This window comes from Myotis yumanensis, unplaced genomic scaffold (genome assembly GCF_028538775.1).
Source record: "Myotis yumanensis isolate MYYU_CA2020_CCGP unplaced genomic scaffold, mMyoYum1.0.hap1 SCAF_6, whole genome shotgun sequence".
In the NCBI taxonomy this organism is placed as follows: Eukaryota; Metazoa; Chordata; class Mammalia; order Chiroptera; family Vespertilionidae; genus Myotis; species Myotis yumanensis.
This window is the reverse complement of record NW_027223757.1, coordinates 40,350,580-40,375,111: the sequence shown is the minus strand read 5'-3', so window position 1 is coordinate 40,375,111 and position 24,532 is coordinate 40,350,580. Positions and strand designations below refer to the sequence as shown.

At 40.7% G+C, this 24,532-nt stretch overlaps 1 protein-coding gene, 1 non-coding gene and 1 pseudogene across 2 annotated transcripts in view; all 3 read right to left on the bottom strand.

The window, feature by feature from the left end:
• Positions 1 to 24,532, bottom strand: part of PREP (prolyl endopeptidase) — a 108,314-nt gene that overhangs the window by 61,626 nt on the left and 22,156 nt on the right. The window contains exons 3-6 of the mRNA XM_070418006.1: positions 23,763 to 23,896; positions 22,551 to 22,681; positions 19,271 to 19,480; positions 13,568 to 13,689 (exon numbers count right to left, since the gene is read on the bottom strand). Of these exons, the coding sequence (XP_070274107.1) occupies positions 13,568 to 13,689; positions 19,271 to 19,480; positions 22,551 to 22,681; positions 23,763 to 23,896 (597 nt within the window). The remainder of the gene's footprint in view (positions 1 to 13,567; positions 13,690 to 19,270; positions 19,481 to 22,550; positions 22,682 to 23,762; positions 23,897 to 24,532) is intronic.
• LOC139013100 (phosphatidylinositol N-acetylglucosaminyltransferase subunit Y-like) lies at positions 123 to 334 on the bottom strand (annotated as a pseudogene).
• LOC139013417 (U2 spliceosomal RNA) lies at positions 15,034 to 15,222 on the bottom strand. Its single transcript, XR_011472053.1, has one exon. It is a non-coding gene; the product is annotated as a U2 spliceosomal RNA (small nuclear RNA).

The window sequence follows — 24,532 nt, the reverse complement described above, 5'->3', positions numbered from 1 at the left end:
CTGACAGAAGCAAGGTACAGCATCTTCCCTGAAAATTAAGTGGGTTTCCAGTATTTTCATGCAGTTGACTAGACACTCAAGACTTTATCATTAATGTATATTCCATCTTGACTCTGGGTGCATTAGTTATGCCTGAAGAGCTTAATACCCAGCCACATCCGCAGGTGGGAGAACACATACACTGGTATGGTGATGGGCAAGAGCAGATGTAAAAGCACAGGCTGGCTATGCTGGTGCAGCCCTGTGGGGAGTCCTCTTCCACGGAGGACGAGTAGAACAGTCCTGCTAAGGAGATCAATGGAATGATGGTCAACGGAGGAAGAGACAGAAACATTCTCCTCTCCCACTTATTACCTGCCACCCTGACTTTTTAAAAGGTAGATGGTATTAAGAAAGTTTGGTTGTATCTGTTGTTTTTAATTATGATCTAGTGCTGCTCCATATCTTCTTGCTTCTTATTTTGATGTGTCATCATCCTAGCTGCCTGTAGTATCATATTAGGGACCCCATCAATAATTGGATAGGCTATTCCCAACCGGGGCCCCATTTCTCTATCTTTAAACACAACTACGTAAGCTGAAAAGCCCAGATTGGATCTAATTCCAAATTTTGTCTCCTTTATTCTTTGTCCAGCTGCCTTCTAAGCCAATTTGCATATTTCTAAGGGCACCTATCCTCAGCAAAAGAATTAACACCAGTCCCAGTCCCTTTTGTGGGTTTTTAAGTCAGAAGACCAGAGTATAAAACTAAGGGCTGTTTAATCAGCACAGGATTAGGGCTGAAGTAATAAATTGCCCCTCTCTGCTCTAGGGATTATTTTACTTAGGAAAGATCATCATCTCTCTATAAACATAACACACCTTTTACGACTCTGTAAGCAGGATACATTCCTGCTAACCTTTCTAAATTCTATGTTAAAAATAATTTAAAATGCATTTGCTACGTTTGTACATGGAACATTTCTAGAAGATCTCCACGAAACAGGCAGCAGTGGAGGGCAGGTGGAAGGGAGATTTAAAAAAAAAGTATCTTTCCATTGTCTTCTGACTTGCATTTCTTATCTTTTTCCCCCTGTAGGTAATGTATTCTCTTCTCTGGCTGCTTTTAAGATTTTCTTATCATAGTTGGTTTTCTGAAGATTGATTATAATGGGCTTTGCGAGAGTAGCCTGCTTGAGATTTGTTGAGTGTCTTGAATCTGTGGGTATGTCTATCAAATTCATAACATTTTTTACCACTTTTCCCTCATACGGGTGAGGAACAAGTAGTTTTACACTTGTGAGTACACAGAACACAGAGCTTATCATTGTATTATTATTTATTAATGTGTTATTTTCCATATGCACAACCATAAATCTACTTTCCCCCACCCTTTATATTTTTGTGTCCCCTTATCCCTAAAATGCCAACTACATACCGTTGAATCAGCTATCTGATAGGTCAATGAGACTGTATTCATTTTTGTTTCAATTTATTTTCTCTTTGTGGTTTAGTTTCAATTGTTCCATCTCCAAATTCCCTGCTATTTTCTTTAGTAGTATCTAAACTACTTTAAGCCCATGTAGGGAACTTAAAAATTCAGAGAGTTTATTTTTCACCTTTAGAAGAACAGTTGGGTTGTTTTTATATTTTATTTTTCTTTGTTCGTTATAATAATGTTTTCTACAATCCTTTTAAAATCATTTTTTTATAATAGCTTTTAAAAAGTCCTCATCTGCTAATTCTACTACTTGTCATTTCTGGATCTATTATATTGACTAATTGTTCTCCTGGTTATGTCACATTTTTCTGCTTCTTTACACATAGTAATATTTTTTATGGGTTTTGAATATTTTGAATGTTGTCTGGATTTTGTATTCTTCCTTTAAAAGTTCTGAGGCAGATAATTTGTTGGTAAATCAGCTTGTTCCATTCAAGGCTTGTTTTCAAGCTTCGCTGGTAAGGTCTACAGCCCTACTGCTGAGGCATGGCCTCTCCGGTGTCTCCGCTGAATACCCTGGGTGCTCACAAGGTCTTCCCACTTTGTCAGAATGCGAGTCTCCCAGCTGTGTTAGACCTCTGGTAGTGGCTGGCTTCACAGCTTCTGGATAGTTGTCCTTGGCTCGAATCATGGAATCTCCTCCTGTGCATGCACCCCTTGACCGTCAGCTAAAGACGCAAGGGGATACCAAGGCAGATTTCTTAGTGGGCAGTTTCCTTCTTTTGGTTCCCTGCCTGCAAATTCAGTGGCTCCCGCTTTCCTGGACCCTAAGTTCAGCGAGACTGCTGTACTTCAGGGCTCCTCCTCTTTGAGTCCAGAAAATACTTCCAGGCAGAGAGCTGGACAAGCACAGGACTGGTAACTTTCACAGATGAAAGTCCTGTGATGCCTGCTGACCAATATCTGCAAACAGTTGCTTTGTCTATTTCATACAGTTTTCTGTTTATGGCAAGAGGGTTAGTCCAGTACCAGTTACACTGCCATGGCCAGAAGCAAAAAATCTGTCATTATGTTTTTAGATCATTTTAATTTGTTATTGGATAATTACATTTTGGGGGTACACTATTGCATATAATTGTAAGAGTTAATCATACAATTAATATAGGACTAATTAAAAAGATAATACCCATGATTAATAAAAAATACGTAACAATGATATATTTGCTTCTGTCTCATTACATAGTAGGATAGTTACACTATTTCTGTTTCCTATTCCAATAATAGTTCTATGAACTGCAGTCTTTGGGACATGCTTCTTTTATGTGGAGGTAAAATTTTCAAATGTAACATTCACTTTGACTTGTTGCGCTGCTCTTATCAAGCTCACATACACTGATTCTTGGTATCAGTGCAAGGTGATCATATCGAGCTTAATGTTGTCTAAACAGGACTAAGCATGGACTACTTAGGGTTTTACTTGCTAGCAGCAACCAGTGTGTTCATTAACACTGGGCAACACATTGATGTTATAAGCTAAACAGCTCTTTCTCAGAAAAAATTACTTTAGAGCACAGCAGTAGTGTGTACTTGTGAAATAAAAGTGGGATTCCAGGTTATAGTTTTATAAAAGATTCTAGAAAGTCCTGTTTACTTTGGCTGCTCTTCCTTAGAGCCCTTTTCCCCCTGAGTTCTGAAGCAGACTCCTATACCAAAAAACGAATCATATTTTGTTTTATGAGTTTTTGTCACAAATTGCACATGATATCAAATGACTCAGATGCATTCTCTTCACCTTTTTCTACACTCATTATAGTATTTCAAAGATTATCAGAGTTTCTGGAAAACCTCACATAAATTTTATTTACATTAATTTTTTCTCTCCATTCTCATCCTCATTGTATTTCCAAATTACCTGTCACTATGTTTTAAGTGGGTCTCTTGCAAATGAACATATGACTTAACTAACTTTTAAAACTTTAATCTAAGAATCTGTACTACTCTGCTTTCATTAACTGTTAGTATTGGTGTGCTGGCTTCCATATTATTAATTCTGAATATTCTATTCACCTTGCTTTTCCTTTCACCTTTCTTCTTTGTACCGTATACATTTCTTTGTAAACTCTTTAGGAGTTTAACTACTTTAGGAGTTATATATTCTATCTCTAGGCCTTTATACAGTTTCCTTAAGCTTTTCATATACATAGCTAATAAACCAACCTCTAAAATTTTAGTTCCACCTTATTTTCAAACCATCTGTCATCAGCAATCTCACAATTATAACTACTAAACATAATGAAATGCAGCCTCATTAATAACACTTCATACTTCTGTCCTTTAAAGACAGAATCTTTAGAGCTAAGCGCTAAAAGTCCTGCTACATCAATCATAAATGAGAGTTAATTTGGTTGTAGTTATTCATCCAACAGAAAGATAAGGCAGCAAAACTCACTGCGAAGACCACACCAAACACTCGATGACAACTGTTTTAAGCACATCTAACAAGTTTTTCTCACCATTTCTGGCTGCAGTAAATAGCAGTTTATATTTCATCTAAAGCAGGAAGTCTCCGGATGCACTGTTGCCGAACGGTGTTTAAGTCAGCCTTTTGTACTACAACGACCTTCGTCACAACCCAGAGATGTTCACAGCCACTGAACAGATCTGCTAAACTGGACACAACTCTGAACTTTCAGACGCGCAAGGTCTCAAATTTCAAAATAATTTGTAAGTCACTGTTACCCCAAAATATGCAGATTAGAACTATACGTGCTTGGACTATAATTTAATCAATAACAATACATAGTGAACCATGGCCTCACATTTAGACTACATTTCAAGGCAATTAAAAAAAAATGAGTTTGGAAATCACTGGGAGGAGAAGATAAAAATCATGTTGATGAGGAAAGACACCTAAATATCATTAGAGAATTAAAAGAATTAGGAATGAACAAAATTAAAGTAAGGTGACTTTCCTGAAATCCAGACAAAAGAGAAAAACAGGAAAGTTATGGGCCCAACCATGCCTCATGGGACAGTGTACATTTCAGTCCATGCAATATTGTGTTTGAAGGGGGTATCCCATAATAACAGCTACCATCCTCATTTGCATTTATCAACAGGTAAAGCATAAAGTACCAGTATATATACACAGAATATGTGGACTTCCATCAAACATATTATCATTTTCAAAGAAAAACTCGTGAGGGATTTTGTGCTAGAGCTGGTGAACTACACATGCACCTGGGCTTGTGTTAATGACCGAATCTTCATGGGCATGAAGTTTCTTTGATATACATACTTTAAACTTAGAATCCAACAAGAGGGTGGAAAAAGTTTTTCATAATTTGAATCTACATGCACTTTTTTAGACTGAGGAAAAGTATTTTCTTTTATATATTATGATAAGAGAATTAATTGTGTGTATAAAATAAGTATACTGAAAAGCAGTGAGACTTAAAATTGTCCAGGAAATTAACAAAGGGAGTGAAAATGGATTTTAATAGCTTCGAGAGTTAATCATGTTCCTCTCAGAGCAGGAAAGTTTATCAATTTTATTTCAGAGACGCTTTTGAATTTCTTTTGTAATAGCTGTTAATCATAAAATCCCTTTAATATTAAGTGTGTCTGCAAAACTTAACTTAGAAAAACTTTTAAATGTCAAACTAATCACCGACAATGATGGCTTTTCTTCTATGGGACTCATTACGGGCTTGTAATAAAAATGAGAGAGAATGTCAGTAACAGAAGTAAAGGGTAGTCATAAACACATGGGATGTGCATTAACAACATTTCTAATAGGTAGTCATTAACTCAAATTACCCAGCCTTCCCAATACAGAGACACTACAGCAATGGGGAAAGAGACATCAACCCCAACACTGTCTGATGTGCAGCTTGTATGCCAGAAATAGATATAACAGAACATTCTAGGAAAAGGTAACTCATTCAAAGTAAAGTAAATAATGTAGGTCTCGACATGACATAGCCACTACTCTTTCCAATCTACATGGTAGATATTCTGGCAGGTAAGCTTGGTTATTGAAGAATCTACTGTTTGCTTTCTTTCCTCCCTTACTGAGCAATAGAGGGGTCAGGTGAGACAAGTGGTTGATTGGCAAATACTACCTGACTATTACACCCCTTCGCACCCGCCTCCCCCCCCCCCCACCCCAATTAGGAGCTGTTTTATGTATACACTAGTGGCCTGGTGCACAAGTACGTGCACATTGAAAGAAAATTAATTAGAAGAAATACTTTAATATCGCTATTCGGCCGTTCTCTATAATAGAAGTGTCAACCAAATTCACAATCGACAGTAACAGATGGAAACACATGCGTGCGATTGGCGCGAGATATATATATAAACTTGCTTAATTAGACCTGCTTTCTGATTTAGCTAAACTTTTTCCAGCCCAGTGAAGCACCCCAACTTCTCTTTCTGGAAACTTTCAGCAACACAGCAGTAAATATCAACATGAAGCAGATTATTATTGCAGATCATGCAGGGAGAACAAAGGGTAAAATATTTAACTACAGCAGTGTTTGACTATATTCTGCGCAGTGAGAAAACCTGAAGTTATTTTCAAGGTCCACCATTTCTTACTTCTTTTCAGTCAGGTCGTTTCAAAGGTTTCTAAATCTCCGTTTTCTGGCTAATGAAAAGAAAATAGAATTCCACTGAGTCTCCCATCTACCTACTTCAGGACTTCTGTGAGGATCAAATGAGAAGAGGCACGTAAAAATACTTCAGACATTTGGTTAAAGTGTGAAATGTTTGCACCTGGCTATAAAGCAAGTCATGTTCCTGGGCTGAAGAAACTGCAAGAAGGCTAGTCATTGCTAAGGAGAGGAAGCCGGGCGTTGCTATGTGATGTCATTACCCAGCACCTACAGGGACCATTTCTGGGCTGGGCTGTGGGCCTCATTTTGCGCCATGGAGTCTCAGCAGCATCAGCTGCAATTTGGTGGGCTGTAGGTCCGGGGTGGTGGCGGGGCCTGTGTCCCACTTTGGGGGAAGCTGAGTGTTGCTTTGTGAGCTCCAGGTTCGCGGTGCTGTTTCTCTGTAAATGGCCAGTGTGCATCGTGGTAGCTCCTGTGTTGAATGTCTGCTCCCTGGTGGTCAGTGCGCGTCATAGCAACCGGTGGACAGACACTTAGCATATTAGCCTGTTACATATTAGTATATAGATACAGAGCAGCACGCCTCTAGCTTTACCCACACCCAGCTCTTCAGTCTAGCTTCCTGACTGTTCTGCCTTCCCAGGTGTGCTGCTGAGATTTTCCTGCTGGCAGTCTCAGGCTCAATTACTGAAGTTAAGCCAAGAGGACAATGGTGTGTTTAAAATGACACACAAACCAAATATGGGGGAAATTCTGCCATTAACCGCCCCCCCCCCCGACTCTGTATTATATAAAAATACTGAAATAGAATGGGTTACCATGACAAAAACTTCTTCCATAAGGGCCAGTGCTCTGCTCTTTGCTCCTGAGTATCACCAGGTCCCCGCACAGTAGTGGACACAAAGCAAGGACTTACTAGATATTTGGGGAATAAATGCATGAACTGTCCTGACCATGGAGAAGGCTGCTGAGCAATTACTATTCCAAGTGAAAACCATCCAATGAGGGAGGGCAGGTGAGGCAAAGTTCCCCAAGGAATATCTGCACTTTACTCAGCAAGTATGTTCTGTAGGTGAAGCTGGGTGCACCCCAGGCCCAGAAGGTCTTCTGTGCATGAACCTCAGCAGGGGAGAGTAAAAAAATTAACATTCACGAGTGCCTATGGGGAGGCAAGCATAGGCAACACTTTTACGTGTTAATATATGTTAATATATATAAATGTGAACAAACATGTACATATTAACTCTAAGGGTCACAAGTGAACACATTAAAATGGCTTATAGACATTTAATGAATATTAAGAATTAGGATTACCTCTGTACCAAAAAATTGGTATAACAGAATTAAGTATAATGGAATTAAGTTCACAAAATAAGATTCAGCTAGATCATCAGAGAGAGAGGCAGGCTATTTTTCTCCCTGGTCTTTTCTAAAGGGACTGAATAATACATTTTCAGAATCTTCATTCTAGAGCACCCTCTGCTGGGAAAGTGCCTCAAAATGCTTGATTTCTGTGCGTACATATGTGTGTGTGTGTGTGTGTGTGTGTGAGTGTGCGCGTGCGCGCGTGCCCCACAATGCTCTACAAATCATTTTAAATAAAGAGTTTTTCTTTTCTTTTCTGTCCAAGAGAACCTTCTAAAATGACAATTTCTATCTTTCCACAATCACTGCCCTGCAACGAAAGCCTCACGGTCACTATTAAATAACAACTGATGCCACTGTTCTTCCAAGCCGAGTGCTAGATATCTGTTGCGTGTTACCCCAGGGTCATGAGGGTGCTGCTGGGAGGGCCTGAGAGGCGTGGCTGGTGGGAGGAGGGCAGTGGTGAACACTGCCTGCATTTCCATGGAGAACCCACGGATGTGGCTTCCCCTGGACCAAGAGGCACCGACAAGGTAGCTGGCCTCCAGTCACCTGAAAGATCCCTGCTGAAAAGGGAGGGGGCAGGGGCAGGAGGGGCCCGGGAGGCACAACTCTCAGGGGAGCCCGACTGGGAGCAGAAGCTCAGACGGACAAATGCACAAGCACAGAAAGGTCCACCAGAGAGTTTATAACCCGCATCAGGGAACGGCAAAGCGCAGAGGTTCCCAGAATTGAGGGAATCTCACTACTGAAGGATGCCTAAGAGCTGGTGGACTGCTGAGCAGCCAGAATCAATCAACAAACAGCTCCCGATGAGCAAAAATCCTGTCCCCCTTCTCTGCCGCCTCCTCCCTGCATGGACACTGAAGACCAAAAGCCAGGGCGAACTCCAGAGGGGAGGGAGGCATGGGGGTCCGGCCACTGCTCAGGATGGCCCCACCTGTAAAACGTCATTTCCAAGTTCCAGTCTCATCACCCCCGAGTTTCTGCCTGTCCCTTCATCTTCCCTGCCTGCCAGTCCCCAAGCAACCCCTGATCTGTCCCTTCATCTTCCCTCCCTGCCAGTCCCCAAGCAACCCCTGATCTGTCCACGTCCTATATACTAGTTTGCATTTTCTAGAGTTTTATAGAAATGGAATCTGACAGTGTAGTCTTTCTCTCCCGGCTTCTTCCACTGCGAATTAATAATTATTTTGAGATTTATCCACATGTTGTTAGGTATGTTAACAGGCCATTCCCTTTTATTGCTGAGTAGTATTCCATTGCAGAGATATACCACAATTTGTTCACTCATGTACCTTTCAGTGGACATCTGGGTTATATCCAGTTTGGTTGCTATGACTATTCATATCCACATCTTTGTATGGCAAAACAACCAAACAGATAAACAAACAAGGGGAAGAATTAAATAGTCCCTATCCCATGTGCTCCTCAAACCTGAGCTGGGGAGAGGGCAGCAGCATGTAAACTGGAGTTGATATCTGGTTTTGGACTGCAACGGAACTTTAGCCAAAAATGGCCTGAAGGCCATGGGTTCTGCCAGGTGGAAGGTGGTCGTCCTGGGGAGAGATGGGTCATCAGCATCAATGGGAAGAATAAGGCTGCCTCCTGACAACGTAGCTTAGAGACTTGCCCAAGGTCACAAAGACCTGTCCAATGCAGGAAAGCAGGAGACATCTGTGAAAGAGGAGCTGAGTCATGAGGAGACAGCAACTAGGACACCAAGGGAAGTCCCCGGTGAGCCTGATTGCAACAACCAAAGGGAGGAGGGCGGCAGCAAGCCAGAGAATCACATACACCCACACACTCGGCCCCCGCCCATGAGCGCCTCACACTGCACCCACAAGACCGGCACTTCACATCCCAGTGATCTCAAATCCAGCAGCTACGTTCTCACCCCAGAAGCCTGCTGCAGGGTCTATGAGACGCTGTGATATAGCCTCCCATCACAGACTTTCAGAGCTGAAAAGCCCCAGAGGAAACAAGGCTTGCCGGGATGAGGTGACTTGGACTAGAATAAAATTCTCCTGATTCCTGCTGCAGTACACCACCATCACTGTAACACGGGCTCTCCACTCAGATATACTGTTAAATGTGTTCATGAAATACCAGGTTCAAAATGATGATCCTAAAAGCAACTGCCTGAAAAATAGAAGCAGCAATTGCGACACACGTATTTGGTGCATGGTGATGTGAAGGACTACTGCTTTTCTCTAGGATGTGGGTCACTAAATAAAGGCTGTTAAGAAACTGTTTGCTTCATTTCCAACCCATGTCCTGATTGCTCATCGGTACACCAATCAAGGGTGACGCTGGTCTAGACAGTCAACAGCACAACAGCCTCTTGGATCCCCCTGGCTTTATCACACTCCTTTGCCAGGTATAAGAAACTCCCACATCAATATTTTTTTCCCCTTGATTTAGATTTTTCCGACCTGGAACTGGTTCATCAATTTAGGAGGGGCCTCAGGCTTCTGAAGGCTTATACCTACAGAACTACAGTGTTCATGTTGAAATGACAGAGAGATCCTCTATGCAGCAAGAAGGTCCTCTCAGCTCAGAATGGTCACACACAGCAGGGTGAGGGAGGATGGGGACACTCACCTACGTCAGCCTGACCTGCCTACGTCTTACAGACTTTCTTCGCACCATTCACTGATTAGGGCCCTGATCCAATATCAAGTCCCTCAGGCCCCACTTTGTCCCTGTAGCATTTTTTTTTTTTAAAAAAAACAACTTCATTTATTATTTTTGTTCAGTAAAGATGCATCTCCTCACTTACTGCCATTCTTTAAACAGTCATTGCTGTTGTTTTGTGTGACCTCTTCCTCTGAGCAGAGACACAGAGCACATGGGTATTAAGAAGATACAGAGGCTGGACATACCCAGCAGGCAGTTCCAGCCATGGACTTGCATGGTAACCGCCCCGGCAGGTATCCTATTTTGTCCATGCAATGGGATTGATCACTGCTTCTCAAGGTTGTGGCAAAGATTTCATTAGTGAAGTTATGTAGAGTGAACATCTATTGAATGAATGCTAGAAGGATCACTGAACTACTTAAATCTGGTTTTCTTTTCAGTTGCCTAGCTAGTAGAATGGAATATACAGATGTTAAATGTTTAAATGATGTATCGCCCCTGTTATCTTTAGAAACTGCTGCTCATAGCAGCATTATTTATAACAATGCTACTGGAACAATTCACATGTCCATCGACAAATGAAAGCATCCACAAAATGTGGTACATACACTGATGAAATATTATCCAACTTTAAAAAGGAGGGAATTCTGACATATGCTATGACATGGACAAGCCTTAATATCATGCTAAGTGACATAGCCAGACACAAAAGGACAAAGACTCTATGACGACATTTATATGAGGCACTTAGAGTAGTCAAATACACAGAGACAGAAAGAAGCAGGTGGTTACCAGGGATGGGAGAGGAGGAGGGTGGGGATTTATTGCTTAATGGGAACAGTTTCAATTTTGCAAGATGAAGAAAGACCTGGAGGTGAATAGTGCTGATGGTTGCACACAGTGCTAACATACTTATTGCCACACTATACATAAAATGAATAAATTAGTAAACTTTATTTTATGTATACAGTGGGGCCTTGACTTACGAGTTTAATTCGTTCCGTGATGGAGCTCGTAACTCAAATTACTCGTATGTCAAATCAACAGTGAACGAGTGAGACACATGATGCTGGGCTGATGTTGTAGCGTTCACTGTGACGTTCGCTGCGCCAACTAGCGGTGGGGTATCTGAAGCTGGCTCGTAACCCGAATTTTAGCTCGAAACTCAAAGCAAAAAACCGGCCGAGAGACAGCTCGTATCTCAAAAAACTCGTTAGTTTGGGACACTCGTAAGTCAAGGCTCCACTGTACTTATCATGATTTTAAAAAAGTATTGAACAAAAACTAGTTGCTTCAACCAAGTGCTAACAAAGAGATCTGAGCAACCAGAGTTGCATGTATTCCAGTTAAACTGTTTTCTTTTACACCAATTTGCTAAAATATACTGCTATTCAGGCATTTATTTTTAGTGTTCCTGTTATTTTATCAACCAAATAATTTTACTTTGATTAAAACAGGCCTGGTTCAATGAAATTATTAGCCTGGAAGGAAAAAATTTCTCCACAACAGCATGTTTTTGAATTTATGATGAGCCCAGAGGAATAAAATTTGATTACGAAAATATGTTATTTTTAGGTTTCCCCCCAAATAAAGGTAAAGAGAAACACATGACCTAATGTTTTTAGGTTGTTTTGGTAGCATATTTTGTCTCCCTAATTGTGTCACTCAGACAAAAGTTAAAATCTATACTATTTTTTAAATAAATACATATCCATAGTAAGCAGAAGCCTTAGGTATGAGGAAAAGCTGTTATAAGAAGAAAATTTAGTAAAAACATACAAATAGAGTCAGAAGAGCCATTAAAAACAAATATGTGAGAAATATGGCAATAGTAACTATACAAGCAAAGCTTGTAGGGTGGGGAATTAGGTAGAAAAGAAAAAGCATGAAAAAAGGGCACAGTTTCAGGTAATAAAATGTAAGTCCTATGGATTCATTTTTAACACAGTGTATTAAAGTCTGGCAAAGTTTTCCTGTAAACCTTTGTGAGCCTTGTGGCCTTCTGTGGCAACTACTGAACTCTGGTGTTGGAGGTTGACTGTAGTCACAGACACTACGTAAACAAAGGGGTGTGCTGTTCCAATAAAAGTTTATTTACAAAAACTAGCAGGTCAGATTTGGCCTAAGGGCAAAAGTGTGACAAGCCTTAGTCTAGAGAAACAAAATAAAGAAATAAAGGGAAAATTTGGAATAAGGTATATCAACGCACATGAACCAAAATACCATGGGTTCCCACTCTTGACCCCAATGAATCAGACCCATGAGCAAAGTTCAAATTTAAAATGTCCTTTTCTTACCAAATTTTTAATCATCTCTCAGAGAAGAGCTAAATGGCTCAATGAGCTAAAATGTTTCTAGTGGATTCCTCATTCCTACTTAAAAATGGAATGACAGTCTACTTGTATTAAAACATTCAGAATGTTTTTCTTTCTTTTTTTAAAAATCCTTACCTGAGGATATGTTTATTGATTTTAGAGAAAGAGACAGAGAAACGTCAATGTGAAAGAGAAACATCAATCAATTGCCTCTCATATGTGCCCTACAAGGGCACTGAACCTGCAACCTGGGTATATGCCCTGACCAGAAATTGAACCAAAACCTTTTGGTATACGGGACGATACCCCAACCAAATGAGCCATCCTAGCCAGGCCTGTTTTTCTTTCTTTAAAAAAATATTTCTTAGTCCCCAGGAGTCAACTCACAACAGTAAATTCTTACTCTAAGCAACTCTAAGCTTTTTCAATTGATTATCAAGATACAGAATAAAATCTAGGCCAGTAACTTCAAATATGTATCACTTCAATAGAGGCTGGTTATTATCAAGATCCCCAAGGAACATATGAGCGATCTATCTATAAGATGGGAAGGTATCGCCCAGGTGGCGTGGCTCAGAGGTTGAGCGCGGACACCACGCACAAGGAGGTACCGGTTTGATTCCTGGTCAGGGCACATGCCCGGGTTTCAGGCTCAATCCCCAGTAGGGGGTGTGCAGGAGGCAGCCGATCAATGATTCTCTCTCATCATTGATGTTTCTATCTCTCTCTCTGAAATCAATAAAAACACATTAAAAAAATAAAACAGGAAGATATCTAAAGAGTACATATTTTAGTGTAAAAACAAGTAAACCTTCTACACAAAGAGCACAACTGTGTCAAACAGGAAAATACACACTCTCTACATTCTCACTTGCATATGAAAGGAAAATGTTTAGAAGGATACTCTCCTCACCTCTAAGGAGGATTCCGAGTTTCACAATGTTCATGTTTCACTTTACGTTATTCTGTACTTATACATTTTTTACCATAAGCATGCATAACTTTTAGTATTAAGATTTTTATGTTGTTAAAAGGTTTATCATCAACTTCATTATTAAGAATAATTTTGAATGCCAATATTTTTAACAAAAAGACTAGTCCCTCAAAGGACTTCTACCACTCATAAAGGTCATCACGAAACAAGGATATTTACATATACAATCCATGGGACATGGTCTTTTTGGGTAAAATTTCACAACAGTACAATACCTCAGCTCCACCCATCCACTTGGGCTCATCGGGAAACTCAGCACACAAAATATCTTCTGACTGATCAGTCCCCAAGACATGGTAGCAGAGCTTCTGGTGGAGGTTGCTGGACGTCTCTGTGCCTGGAAGAGTTAACAATGTAGACTGAAACGCAGTGTGCAGTTTTAAGAGAACCTATTCCACCCACTCTGTACTATGCTAGAATCCAAGTCACGTATCTGGTTGTAGGATATGAGGTTATTACATAAAAGTTAATTGTTTTTCTGTATACCAGCAATGAGCAAATGGAATTTCAAACTAAACACACAATACCACTTACATTAGTAGCCCCAAAAGGAATACCTAGGTATAAATCTAACAAAATATGTATGAGATCTAGAGGAGGAAAACTATAAAAACTCTGATGAAAGAAATCAAAGAAGAGCTAAATAAATGGGGAGATACTTCATGTCCGTGGTCAGGAAGACTCAATATTGTCAGTTCTTCTCAACTTGACCTTTAGATCCGATCCAATCCCAGTCAAAATCCCAGCAAGTTATTTTGTGGATATTGACAAACTGATTCTAAAGTTTATGTGGAGCAGCAAAAACAAAACAACAGCCCACACAATATTGGAGGACTAACATTATCTGACTTCAAGACTTACTGTAAGTAATCAAGACATTGGTGCCATTGGCAAAAACAGACAAACAGATCAGTGGAAAAGAGTAGATAGCCCAGAAACAGACCCACATAATACAGTCAACTGATCTCTGCTAAAAGAGCAACAGTTATACAATAGAGAAAAGATCATTTTTTTCAACAAACAGTGGATATTCACATGTAAAACAATCTACACACAGACCGGACACACTTCACAAACATGGACTCAAAATGGACCACAGCCCTGACTCTACATGCAAAACTACAAATATTCTAGGAAACAACACAGGAGAAACCTAGGTGACCGTGGGTTTGGTGGTGACTTTTTGGATACAACACCAAAGGCACAATTCATGAAAGAGAGAACTGAGAAGCTGAACTTCATTCAAATTAGAGCCATCTGCTCTGTGAAAGATACTGTCAAGGAAATGAAAAGACAAGCCACAAAGTGGGAGAAAATATTTGCAAAAAACCTATCTGATAAAGGACTGTCATCCCAAATACACAGAGAATTACTAAAACTCAACAATGAGGGAAAAAAATCACCTGATTAAAAAAATGGGCCAACGACCTTAACAGACAGTAGAGATGGCAAATAAGCATATGCAAAGATGTTCCACATCATAGGTCATCAAGAAAATGCAAATAAAACCGATACCATTATCAGAATGGCCACAATCCAGAGCATGGATGACACCAAATGCTGATGAGGATGTGGAGCAATAGAAACTCTCATTCACAGCTGGTGGGAATGCAAGATGGCACAGCCACTTTGCAAGACAGTTCGGCAGTTTCTTCCAAACCTAAACACACCTCTTCCACATGATGCAATAATCACACTCCTTGGTATTTACCCAAAGGAGTTGAAAACTTATTTATGTTGATGCAAAAACCTGCACACAAATGTTTATAACTGCTTTATTCGTAACTGCCAAAACTTGGAAGCAACCAAGATGTTTTAGGTGAGTGCATAAATACTACACTTGATCTTAGCCAAAAGGCCGAGAAGCGATGGTGAGTGCATAAATAAACCGTGCTACATCTAGACAATAGAATATTATTAAGCACTAAAAAGAAATAAACTATCAAGCCATGAAAAGACATGGAGCAATCTTAAATGCATATGACTAAGTGAAAGAAGCCAATCTGAAAAGGGTAGATAGTCGATGTCAACTAAAGGCATTCTGGAAAAGGCAAAACTACAGAGATGGTAAGATCAGTGGTTGCCAGGGGTTGGGAGGGAGGGAGGGAGGGAGGATAAAGAGGTGGAACAGAGGATTACCAGGGAAGTCAAACTACCCTGGTATAATACCACAATGGTGGATACATATCGTTACACATTTGTGTGAACCCCTGGAATGTACACCATAACCTGAAGTCTAATGTAAATGATTGATTTGGGGTGATTATGATGTGTCCATGTAGGCTCATCAACTGTACCACTGTGGTGGAGATGCTGATAATGGGAGAGGCTATGCATGTGTGGGGGCAGGGGATGTATGGGAAATCTCTGTACCTTGTGCTCAATTTTGCTGTAAACTTAAAATGGCTCTAAAAGCGAACTATTGAAAAAAAAAGAAGTTAAGAATCAGTTGAGTATCATCTGGAAGTAATTCACACATATCTGCTGATTTTTTTGAGGCTGTTTTAAGATTGAACTATTTTTATTTTATTCTGAAAATGTACCAAGCTTTCAGAACAATGAAGAACAAGATAATACCACGACACACTGTGCAATATTCAGATCTTATGTCATAGAAATGTACACTTGAAAGCTCTATGATCCTATTACCCAATGTCACCCCAGCAAATTTAATGAAAAAAACACCACCACCTTAGAGCACTTGGTGACTTTCCCAGGGCTTTCTGGGAACACTGGTAAGAAGTGCGCAGTCAGAACCACTCAGCTTTTCTGCACGGGCTCCAGCACTCACCCTAAGTGGCTGCTGAGGTTCTCTGGCCAAGAGCCCAGCAACCGACAGCTGGGAGGTACTGGCTTTCTTAGTTCAATCGCAATTACTATGGTTGCCACTGAAAGCGGAGAGTAACTGAAAATTTTCATGTTTTTCACAAGTTAACTTCATAACATTATTCTCTAACAAGAAATGGCCAGTTAAGTACTTTTTTGATCTCCCAGAACTTGGAAATAGCCAACAATTTCTAACCCACTGGCACTCTCAATACAGACACAGAGGTCTTTCTTTAGCCAACATTCTTGATTTAAAAACCTCTTAGCTCCTCCTATAGATCCCTGGTGAATTCGAAGAAAGGTAATGAGTAGTATAATCAAAGGCAGCAGACGGTAAACATAGCCAAAAGAGATAAAAAGTGTTACAGCCTTATTCCCAATTCAACTGGGAGGGGGAGGCAGGAGACAGAAAGGAGAGTATAACTAAAGATACAGCAGGTCATGATAAGGGGACAACATGTGCGGTAGAAAGCACTTGCTGAGCCCACGCTCTGAAAAAGGTACCCAAGACTCTGCATCCCAGCCCCACATCTCTAACAAAGGGACCGTAAAACCCACCCATCACGACCAGCCAAGAAACATGAGAACGCTATACCTCGAGTGGAATATGCAGTGGCATAAAGACGCTGATGCTGACAGCCTGTACCAGCAAGGTATAAGGTACAGGACCCTTCCTGTCTGGGAAGATGAGGAGTGAAGGGAGAAAGAAAGAGGGACCACTGAACACAACAGGATCTTTGTGAAACTGAAGAGGAGAAGAATAGATGTGCATGGGAAGTTAACAAGAAGAAAAGTGTCAAGATAAATGCAGCCAACAGGGGACTGTAACTTCTGACCAGGGGAAAAGATCAATGATGATTGCAGCAGAAAAACTTTATAATCACTCAACATCATTAAATAAGTTAGTTTTATGAAAAAAATCCATCTTCTCCATGAACCCCCTGGGACATAGAACACATCTGTGAAAGACTGACTGGAATAGTGGCCTCACTATTTCACATTTCCCAGTATCCCCTTGAAGAGGGGATGGTAAACAGAATGCAGGGAAGTGACAGTATGACAGTAGCAAGCCCAGGCATCTACGAAGTTGTGCCTTTCAGCTCTCCCTCTTGGAATCCTGCTGAGCTTCGATGCAAATTAGCCTGCTAGAGGATGAGAGACCACATGGATCAGAGCTGAGGCCCCAGACATGTAAAAGAGTCAAGCCAACTGACCTGCAGCTGACCACAGACAGACACACGATGAACTCAGCTAAGCCCAGAAGAACTGCCTGGACAACCCATAGACTCAAGCGAAATAAATGGTCATTATTCTAAACCACTGAGGTTTGGGGTGATCTCTTATACAACAAAGTTACATGGTACAACGTTCTTTGAGGAATCCTGGCTCTAGACTAAGCATGTCAAACTCAAAGGCTAACATGGGCCAAATAAACACAGTTTAAGTTTATGTGGGCTGCAAAAAAAAACTTCCATTTTCATAGAAATGTAGGTTTATTTCAATAGACATGCTGAACACAAAGGGCTGAAATAAATGAATAATCATTAACTTACCAGGCACTGAATAACTACGCAACTTAATAAGTGTAATGCAAATAAACCTATTTTTCTTGTTCTCCGAAAGCAAAATATTTCCTGTTGTGCACACCAAACAAGTCAGTCCAAGACTAATGACATGGCAATTGGTTGCTAAAATATCTGCTGCTAGTATTAGTGGAGACAAATGGTGCGCCTGCACATAAGGCGCATAAGGTAAATGAATGCAACACGATTATAGTAATCAGTCATTAGCGAACATTGTAGTTCATTATTAATAACTAGAAGCCCAGTGCATGAATTCGTGCATGGGTGGGGTCCCTTAGCCTGGCCAGACATTGGGGCTGATCAGCCAGGGGAAGGGGCTTTAGGAGGTTGACCACCCTGATGGGGGCCATCAGGCCAGCTGGCTGGGGCAGGGGCCGGGGTTGTGGGAGGTTGGCCGGCTGGCTGTGGGGAGGGGCTATGAGAGGTTGGCTGTGGGAGCACACTGACCACCAGGAGGCAGCTCCTGTGTTGAGCGCCTGCCCTCTGGTGGTCAGTGCGTGTTATAGCGACCGGTTGACTGGTTGTTCGGTCACTTAGGCTTTTATATATATACTAGAGGCCCAGTGCACGAAATTCGTGCGGGGGGGGGGGGGGGGGGGGGAGGTGGGTGTCCCTCAGCCTGGCCTGCAATGACGCCAGCGTCCCTCGCGCCGAGGCCCCTCCCCTCCCACCACACTGCCAGTGCACAGACGCTGGGCTCGCAATGCCAGGGCAACACTGCCAGTGTCCCGTCCCAGCCACTATGGGCGCCGTCATCTTTGTCATGGAGTGATGGTTAATTTACATATTACTCTTTTATTAGATAGGACTAGAGGCCCGGTGCACGAATTCATGCACATTGAAAGGAAATTAATTAGAAGAAAGATTCATACAGTAATTATGTTACTGCAAAAAATTATGTCAATAGTATATATAATACAGCATTATAAAATTAAAACATGCGTGCGATTGGTGCCAGCGAGAACTTTATATGTATCACACATGTGCAAGTCAACATTTATTTTTAAATTGCCATTGCGCATCATATGTACTGGCCAGTTGGACGGTTGATGAATAAATCACGATGTGGTTCACTTTGAATGTCAACTAAAACAACTAAATTCACGATCGACAATGACAGATCGAAACACGCATGGGATTGGTGCCAGCAAGAGCTTTACATGAATCACATAAGCGCGAGTCAATGTTTATTTTTAAATTTCCAGTGCGCATCATATGTACCAGCTGGTCAGTCAGTGGGTGGGACGGACGTACGGTTGGTCACTTAGCTTTTTATATATATAGATAATGTATAACAGGATATTGTAAAAACTAAATTAAGGAAATTTAATTAAAACATTTCTTACCTACTGTTATATTGGCTGGGCCCCAAAAATATTCGCTGTGGGCCGCAAGTTTGACATGCTTGCTCTAGACCAAACTGTTAGGGATTAGTTTTTCTTTTAAAGTTATGGGAGTCATACTTCTATTTCATAAAAAAAGGTGCTTTCACCTGAAGGCTTAACGTACCATCACTTTTTCCATCTTGTTGGGGGTAAGAGTTGTAGAACATTCCCTTCCCATCATGGGTCCAGGCCATACAGCTGAACTTGACTCTTTCGAGCACATCTGGAAGCTCTTTAGCACCATCGACTTTCATAAACTTGATTGTCACCCAGTCGGAGCCACTGGCACTCAGACCGTAGGCAAAATATTCACCGTCTTCACTGAATGCATAGCCTATGGAACACAGGAGAAATCCAACAGTGATGGGGACACAGTGCCTGGCCCTGCTCACTGCCCTGCGCTGCCCCACAACGCTCTCTGTCGTACACGGAGGCAGACTGTGGTAGTGAGGAACTCTGAGGGCCAAGCCCATGTCTTACAGGCATTTGCCTTATGACCTTAAGCAAGTCTTCATTTCTTCATCTCTAACATGAAGTGTTGGATTCTATGCCCACTAAGATGCTTCCATTTTTTAATTTCTATCAGTTAAAAGCAGAGCTCATCTTGGATTTTCAGCACATTTTATTTACACTCTAAAGCAGCGGTTCTCAACCTGTGGGTTGCAACCCCTTTGGCGGTCGAACGACCCTTTCACAGGGGTCGCCTAAGACCATCCTGCATATTAGATATTCACATTACACTCATAACAGTAGCAACATTACAGTTATGAAGTAGCAATGAAAATAATTTTATGGTTGGGTCACAACATGAGGAACTGTATTTAAAGGGCCAGAAGGTTGAGAACCACTGCAAAGGGAACAAGTAAGGAACAAGGAAACTGCCTTTGGAGCAATGACTGAATTAGGACACACACCATGAAACAGAACTAAATTGGAGTCATTAGGTAATTTTTGGGATGGATTCCAAACTATCTGAGTTCATTCTTTACAGCCCCGTTTTCTGAGCATTACTGGCACTCAAGGATTATCGCCCATACCATCCGAACACCACCACCCAGGCAAATAAGGCCTGAGGGTTTGCAATGAAGGATCTCACGCGGTCCACATACCAAAAGTGACCGTGGAAAAGGAAGAAAAGCAACACCATCTATGGACTACTCTACTGTCCAATTCTTTAGGGACAAGAGAGATAGATCATTGTCATCACCATGGAATGTTTCCTGACAAATATAGCAGCTTTCATCATTGTGAATTATCATTATGGTACAGCATTTGGTACCAGACACCAACACCAGAAATTTCCTCTTAGGATGTTTGCTGAACTTTACCTGGGGGGGGTGGAGGGGTGTTTGTGGAAATTATTCTAAGAAACCCAACTATTTTCAGAGGTTTTCTACTATTTTTACATGAGACCTCTATTAATGGGAAATATGTCTAAAACTTCAAAAAGCCTACTTATTAATCACTTACAATTCCTATAAAATATCCAGGCTCATAAGTATGTAACTGCAGAAAAGAATCTAGAAAATGATGGGGAGAAAATATTCACTTTCCACTCTATATAACATTGTAGTGTTTGAATTAGCTATATAGAATTAGAAAATTTTCAGAAAAATTCCAAATAAAAATTTTGATTTCAAATTATATTAATTTTATTTTTGTTAATCCTCACCCAACGTAGTTTTTCCATTGATTTCTAGAGAGAGTGGAGGAGAGGGGAGAGACAGAGAGAAACATCGATGTGAGAGAGGCACATCAACTGTTGCCTCCCACACGAGCCTGCAACTGAGGTGCATGCCCTTGACCAAAATTGAACCCATAAACCTTCAGTCAGCAGGCTGACACTTTATCCACAGAGCATCTACCTGCAGACTGAAGGGTCCCAGGTTCGATTCTGGTCAAGGGCACATGCCCAGGTTGCAGGCTTGATCCCCAGTGGGGGGTGTGCAGGAGACAGACGATCAATGATTCTCATCTTTGATGTTTCTATCTCTCCCTCTCCCTTCCTCTCTGAAATCAATCAAAGTACATTTTTAAAAAAATGTATATACTATCAAAAGAATCTGAATGTTTACCTCCCATACTGTAATTTCCCTATAATACCACTGTCAAACACCCAATCCAGGTCCCATGTTGAATTTTCCTTTTCATCCATCCGGACACGAAGATGGCAACAATTCCATAAAAAAGTTACTAGGATGAATTATCAAAGTGAGAAGTGAGACTCTGTTATAATGAAGTCTTTCTGGATGAGTTGCAAGACAGACCTTTGCTAAAACTAAATGAATCCTACACAGGGTACATTATTGCACAGAACTAGTATGTTAATAAGTTCTTTTAACTCCAAGTTCCAATTCATGGAAGAATACTCTTATTAAGCTGGCTGGCATCTTATTACTTTCAATACCAGTTAGTAAAGAATCATCATTTACATTCACAGCCCATTTGGAGAGGAGAGGGAACCACTAAATGACGGAATGCCTTTATTTTTATTGTAAGGGCAATTTTGGTCAAGGGCATTTTTATTTTATTCTAAGGGTCCTTGCCCAGATCCGTTTAATTCCCACCTAACTGATTATAGGACTTCAGTGTTCCAACTGCTCAATTCTGTAGGACTGAACCTACACCTGTGCTTTCTTAATAACACAGAAGATGAGAGCCAACTGCACTAAAAACATCTATAATGCTACCAAGATGTGGTTCTCAGAGGATACAGTTATTAAACCACAGAACCACAAACTTCTTGACCCTGGGACTAGTGTTTATGGCACAAACCGGGGGTAATCGTTATGGCCTGTGGGGGAGGTTATCTTCGGGACAGGATCATTTAGAGACATATAGCAACTGTAGGCTAAACTTACTCAGTTTTTAAACTTGCATCTTTACAGGTCAGGGTACCAAGTTGTCCAATTTTTACAAGCTTGTATGTTTTTACTTTTAATTCTAACATACTGACAATTATCTAAATTTTAAAACTCTTAATCAGTTCCCCTGCCCCCCCCCCTCCCCCAAGGAAAGGGATCTCGTAAATACTCCTTCCTATTTTATATTTATAGTTGAAACATTCTTTGTATAGCTTAAATTTCTTATAGAAGAGGACTGTGTTTCTAATCACAGATAGTTCTCAGGGATATTATGGGAAATGATGAAGATACTTCAGCGTCTCAGAAGCCCTAGGCCCTAATTTGAGGCCAGTGACAAGTATTCTCCAGATGTGCTTCATGCCATGAGGACACGTGATTACTCACATGTTCTAAACATACTGTGCAAAAATAGCTCTCCTGACATTGCGTGTGCATCTGTTCTGCAACAGGGTCCACACTCTGTCTGGTATTTCCGAGGTGAGGTGACTGAGCTTGGTGTGGGAGCCTGGGACTCCCGGGGCCTGGCTGTGGAGCACTCACCTCGAAGCGCCACGGTGCCATCATCGGAGAGTACGTTGGGGTCTAGAAACACTCTGGCTTCACTCTCTAAGGAATCCTGTACATATAATACTCGCTGGTTCTGCAAACCTGTATTGTAAAAATAGAAATACCTGCGGGACAGAGACAGTCTTTATTTAGCTGTGGAGTTTTCTATTTGCAGAGTAAAACCAAATGCATATAAGCAAAACACACACACACACACACACACACACACACAGGTACTGCAGCAAATGGGACATGGGGACTAGGTTGTAGGTCCCACCATCTCCCCGTACCTAGAGTTTACCTGAATTGGTTTAAATATTCAAATCCTGCACCTTAACTAAACAGAGACAAAGACTTTTATTTGCTAAATAAAAGGCAGTTGGGTAGGGGTTGGCAAACCTTTTCTGTAACGGGCAAGACTGAAAATATTTCAGGCTTTGTGGCCACACATCTCCGCCGCTACTACACAACTGTGAGTTGTACAGAAGCAGCCACGGACAATATATAAATGAATGGACATGGCTGTGTGCCATTTAAACCTCATTTATAAAAGCAGGTGGTGGGCAGGGCTTGGCATGCAGATCCACTTTGCTGATCCTTGGGGGGAAAGGGGATACTAAATTATTGATGATACATACTTCCAATGAGGCTTAAAAACCTAACTAGAGAATATGTTTGAGTGAGTGTAAGAAAACAAGGGAAGCAAATTATTAGGTTCTACTTCCTGGACAATTTTCATTTTTGCATAGAAGAAGTGCATATAATAAAATCTTTTCAAGTAGTATAAACCAAAGATAATTGAATTTTAGAGGCAAACAAATCTCCATTGTTATTTATGAATCATGCCATCTCACCAATTACTAGCCATAAGAAAACAATAGTTTTTTACACTCTAGATTTCGTCGTAGAACATATCTATACTAAATTTCTTTCTTTGTTTTTCTTTTTTTTGTGTGATGATGTTCATTGTTGGTTTTTTTAAAATTTATTTTTAATTATAGGGACATCTACTAAATTTCTTAATCCTTACTTTAAGAATTTGGACAATAGACCAAAAGATATTCTCATATTTAAGCACAGAAATGAATCCATTTTATAATGAATTAATTTGATAAACTGGTAAGTTATTCAGAACCTGTTTTAACATTTAAGAACGCATTCAATTAGAAAAGTGAAATAAAATTAAGCGAAAGCAACGTCACGTACCGCTTTCCTTTCTTGAAGTGGCAACTATACTTGGGATAGTCATACAGCTCAGTCATCCTCTCCTTGTATAAACCTCGGATGGGGCACTGCTCAAGGAACGGCACAGTGATCTTGTTCTGGGCCTCCACAAAAGCCTGCAGAAAAAGGTAAAGGCCCGAGAAAGTCAGATATAAAATTTACCATGAGACATGTTATATTTTAACTTGTATCAGAGAGATGCAGCAATTCCACTTCTGGGGCTAGATCCAAAGATGTTGAAGAGATATTACTTACAATAGCCAAGATATAAAAATGACCTAAGTGTCCACTGATGGATCAAATGGATAAAGAAAATGTGATAAATACGTGTGTACAGTGGAATATTACTCAGCCACAAAAGGGAGGAAATTCTGCCATTTGTGACAACATGGATAGACCTTGAGTGCATTATGCTAAGTGAAATGAGTCAGCAGAGAAAGACAAATACTGTATGGTCTCACTTATATGTGAAACCTAAAAAAGAAACACCCACACAAACATTCATAGAAAAGAGATCAGATTTGTGATTACCAAAGGCAGGGAGGTGGGGAGGGAGGGGGAAAGAGGGAATTGGATAAATGTGGACAAAGCTACAAACTTCTGTTATAAAATAAGAAGTATCAAGGATGCAATGTCCAATATGATGACTATAGTTAACACTGCTGTATGATATATATAAAAAAGTTAAGAAAGTTAATCCTGAGTTCTCATCACACATTTTTTTTCTTTGTATCAATATCAGATGATAGATG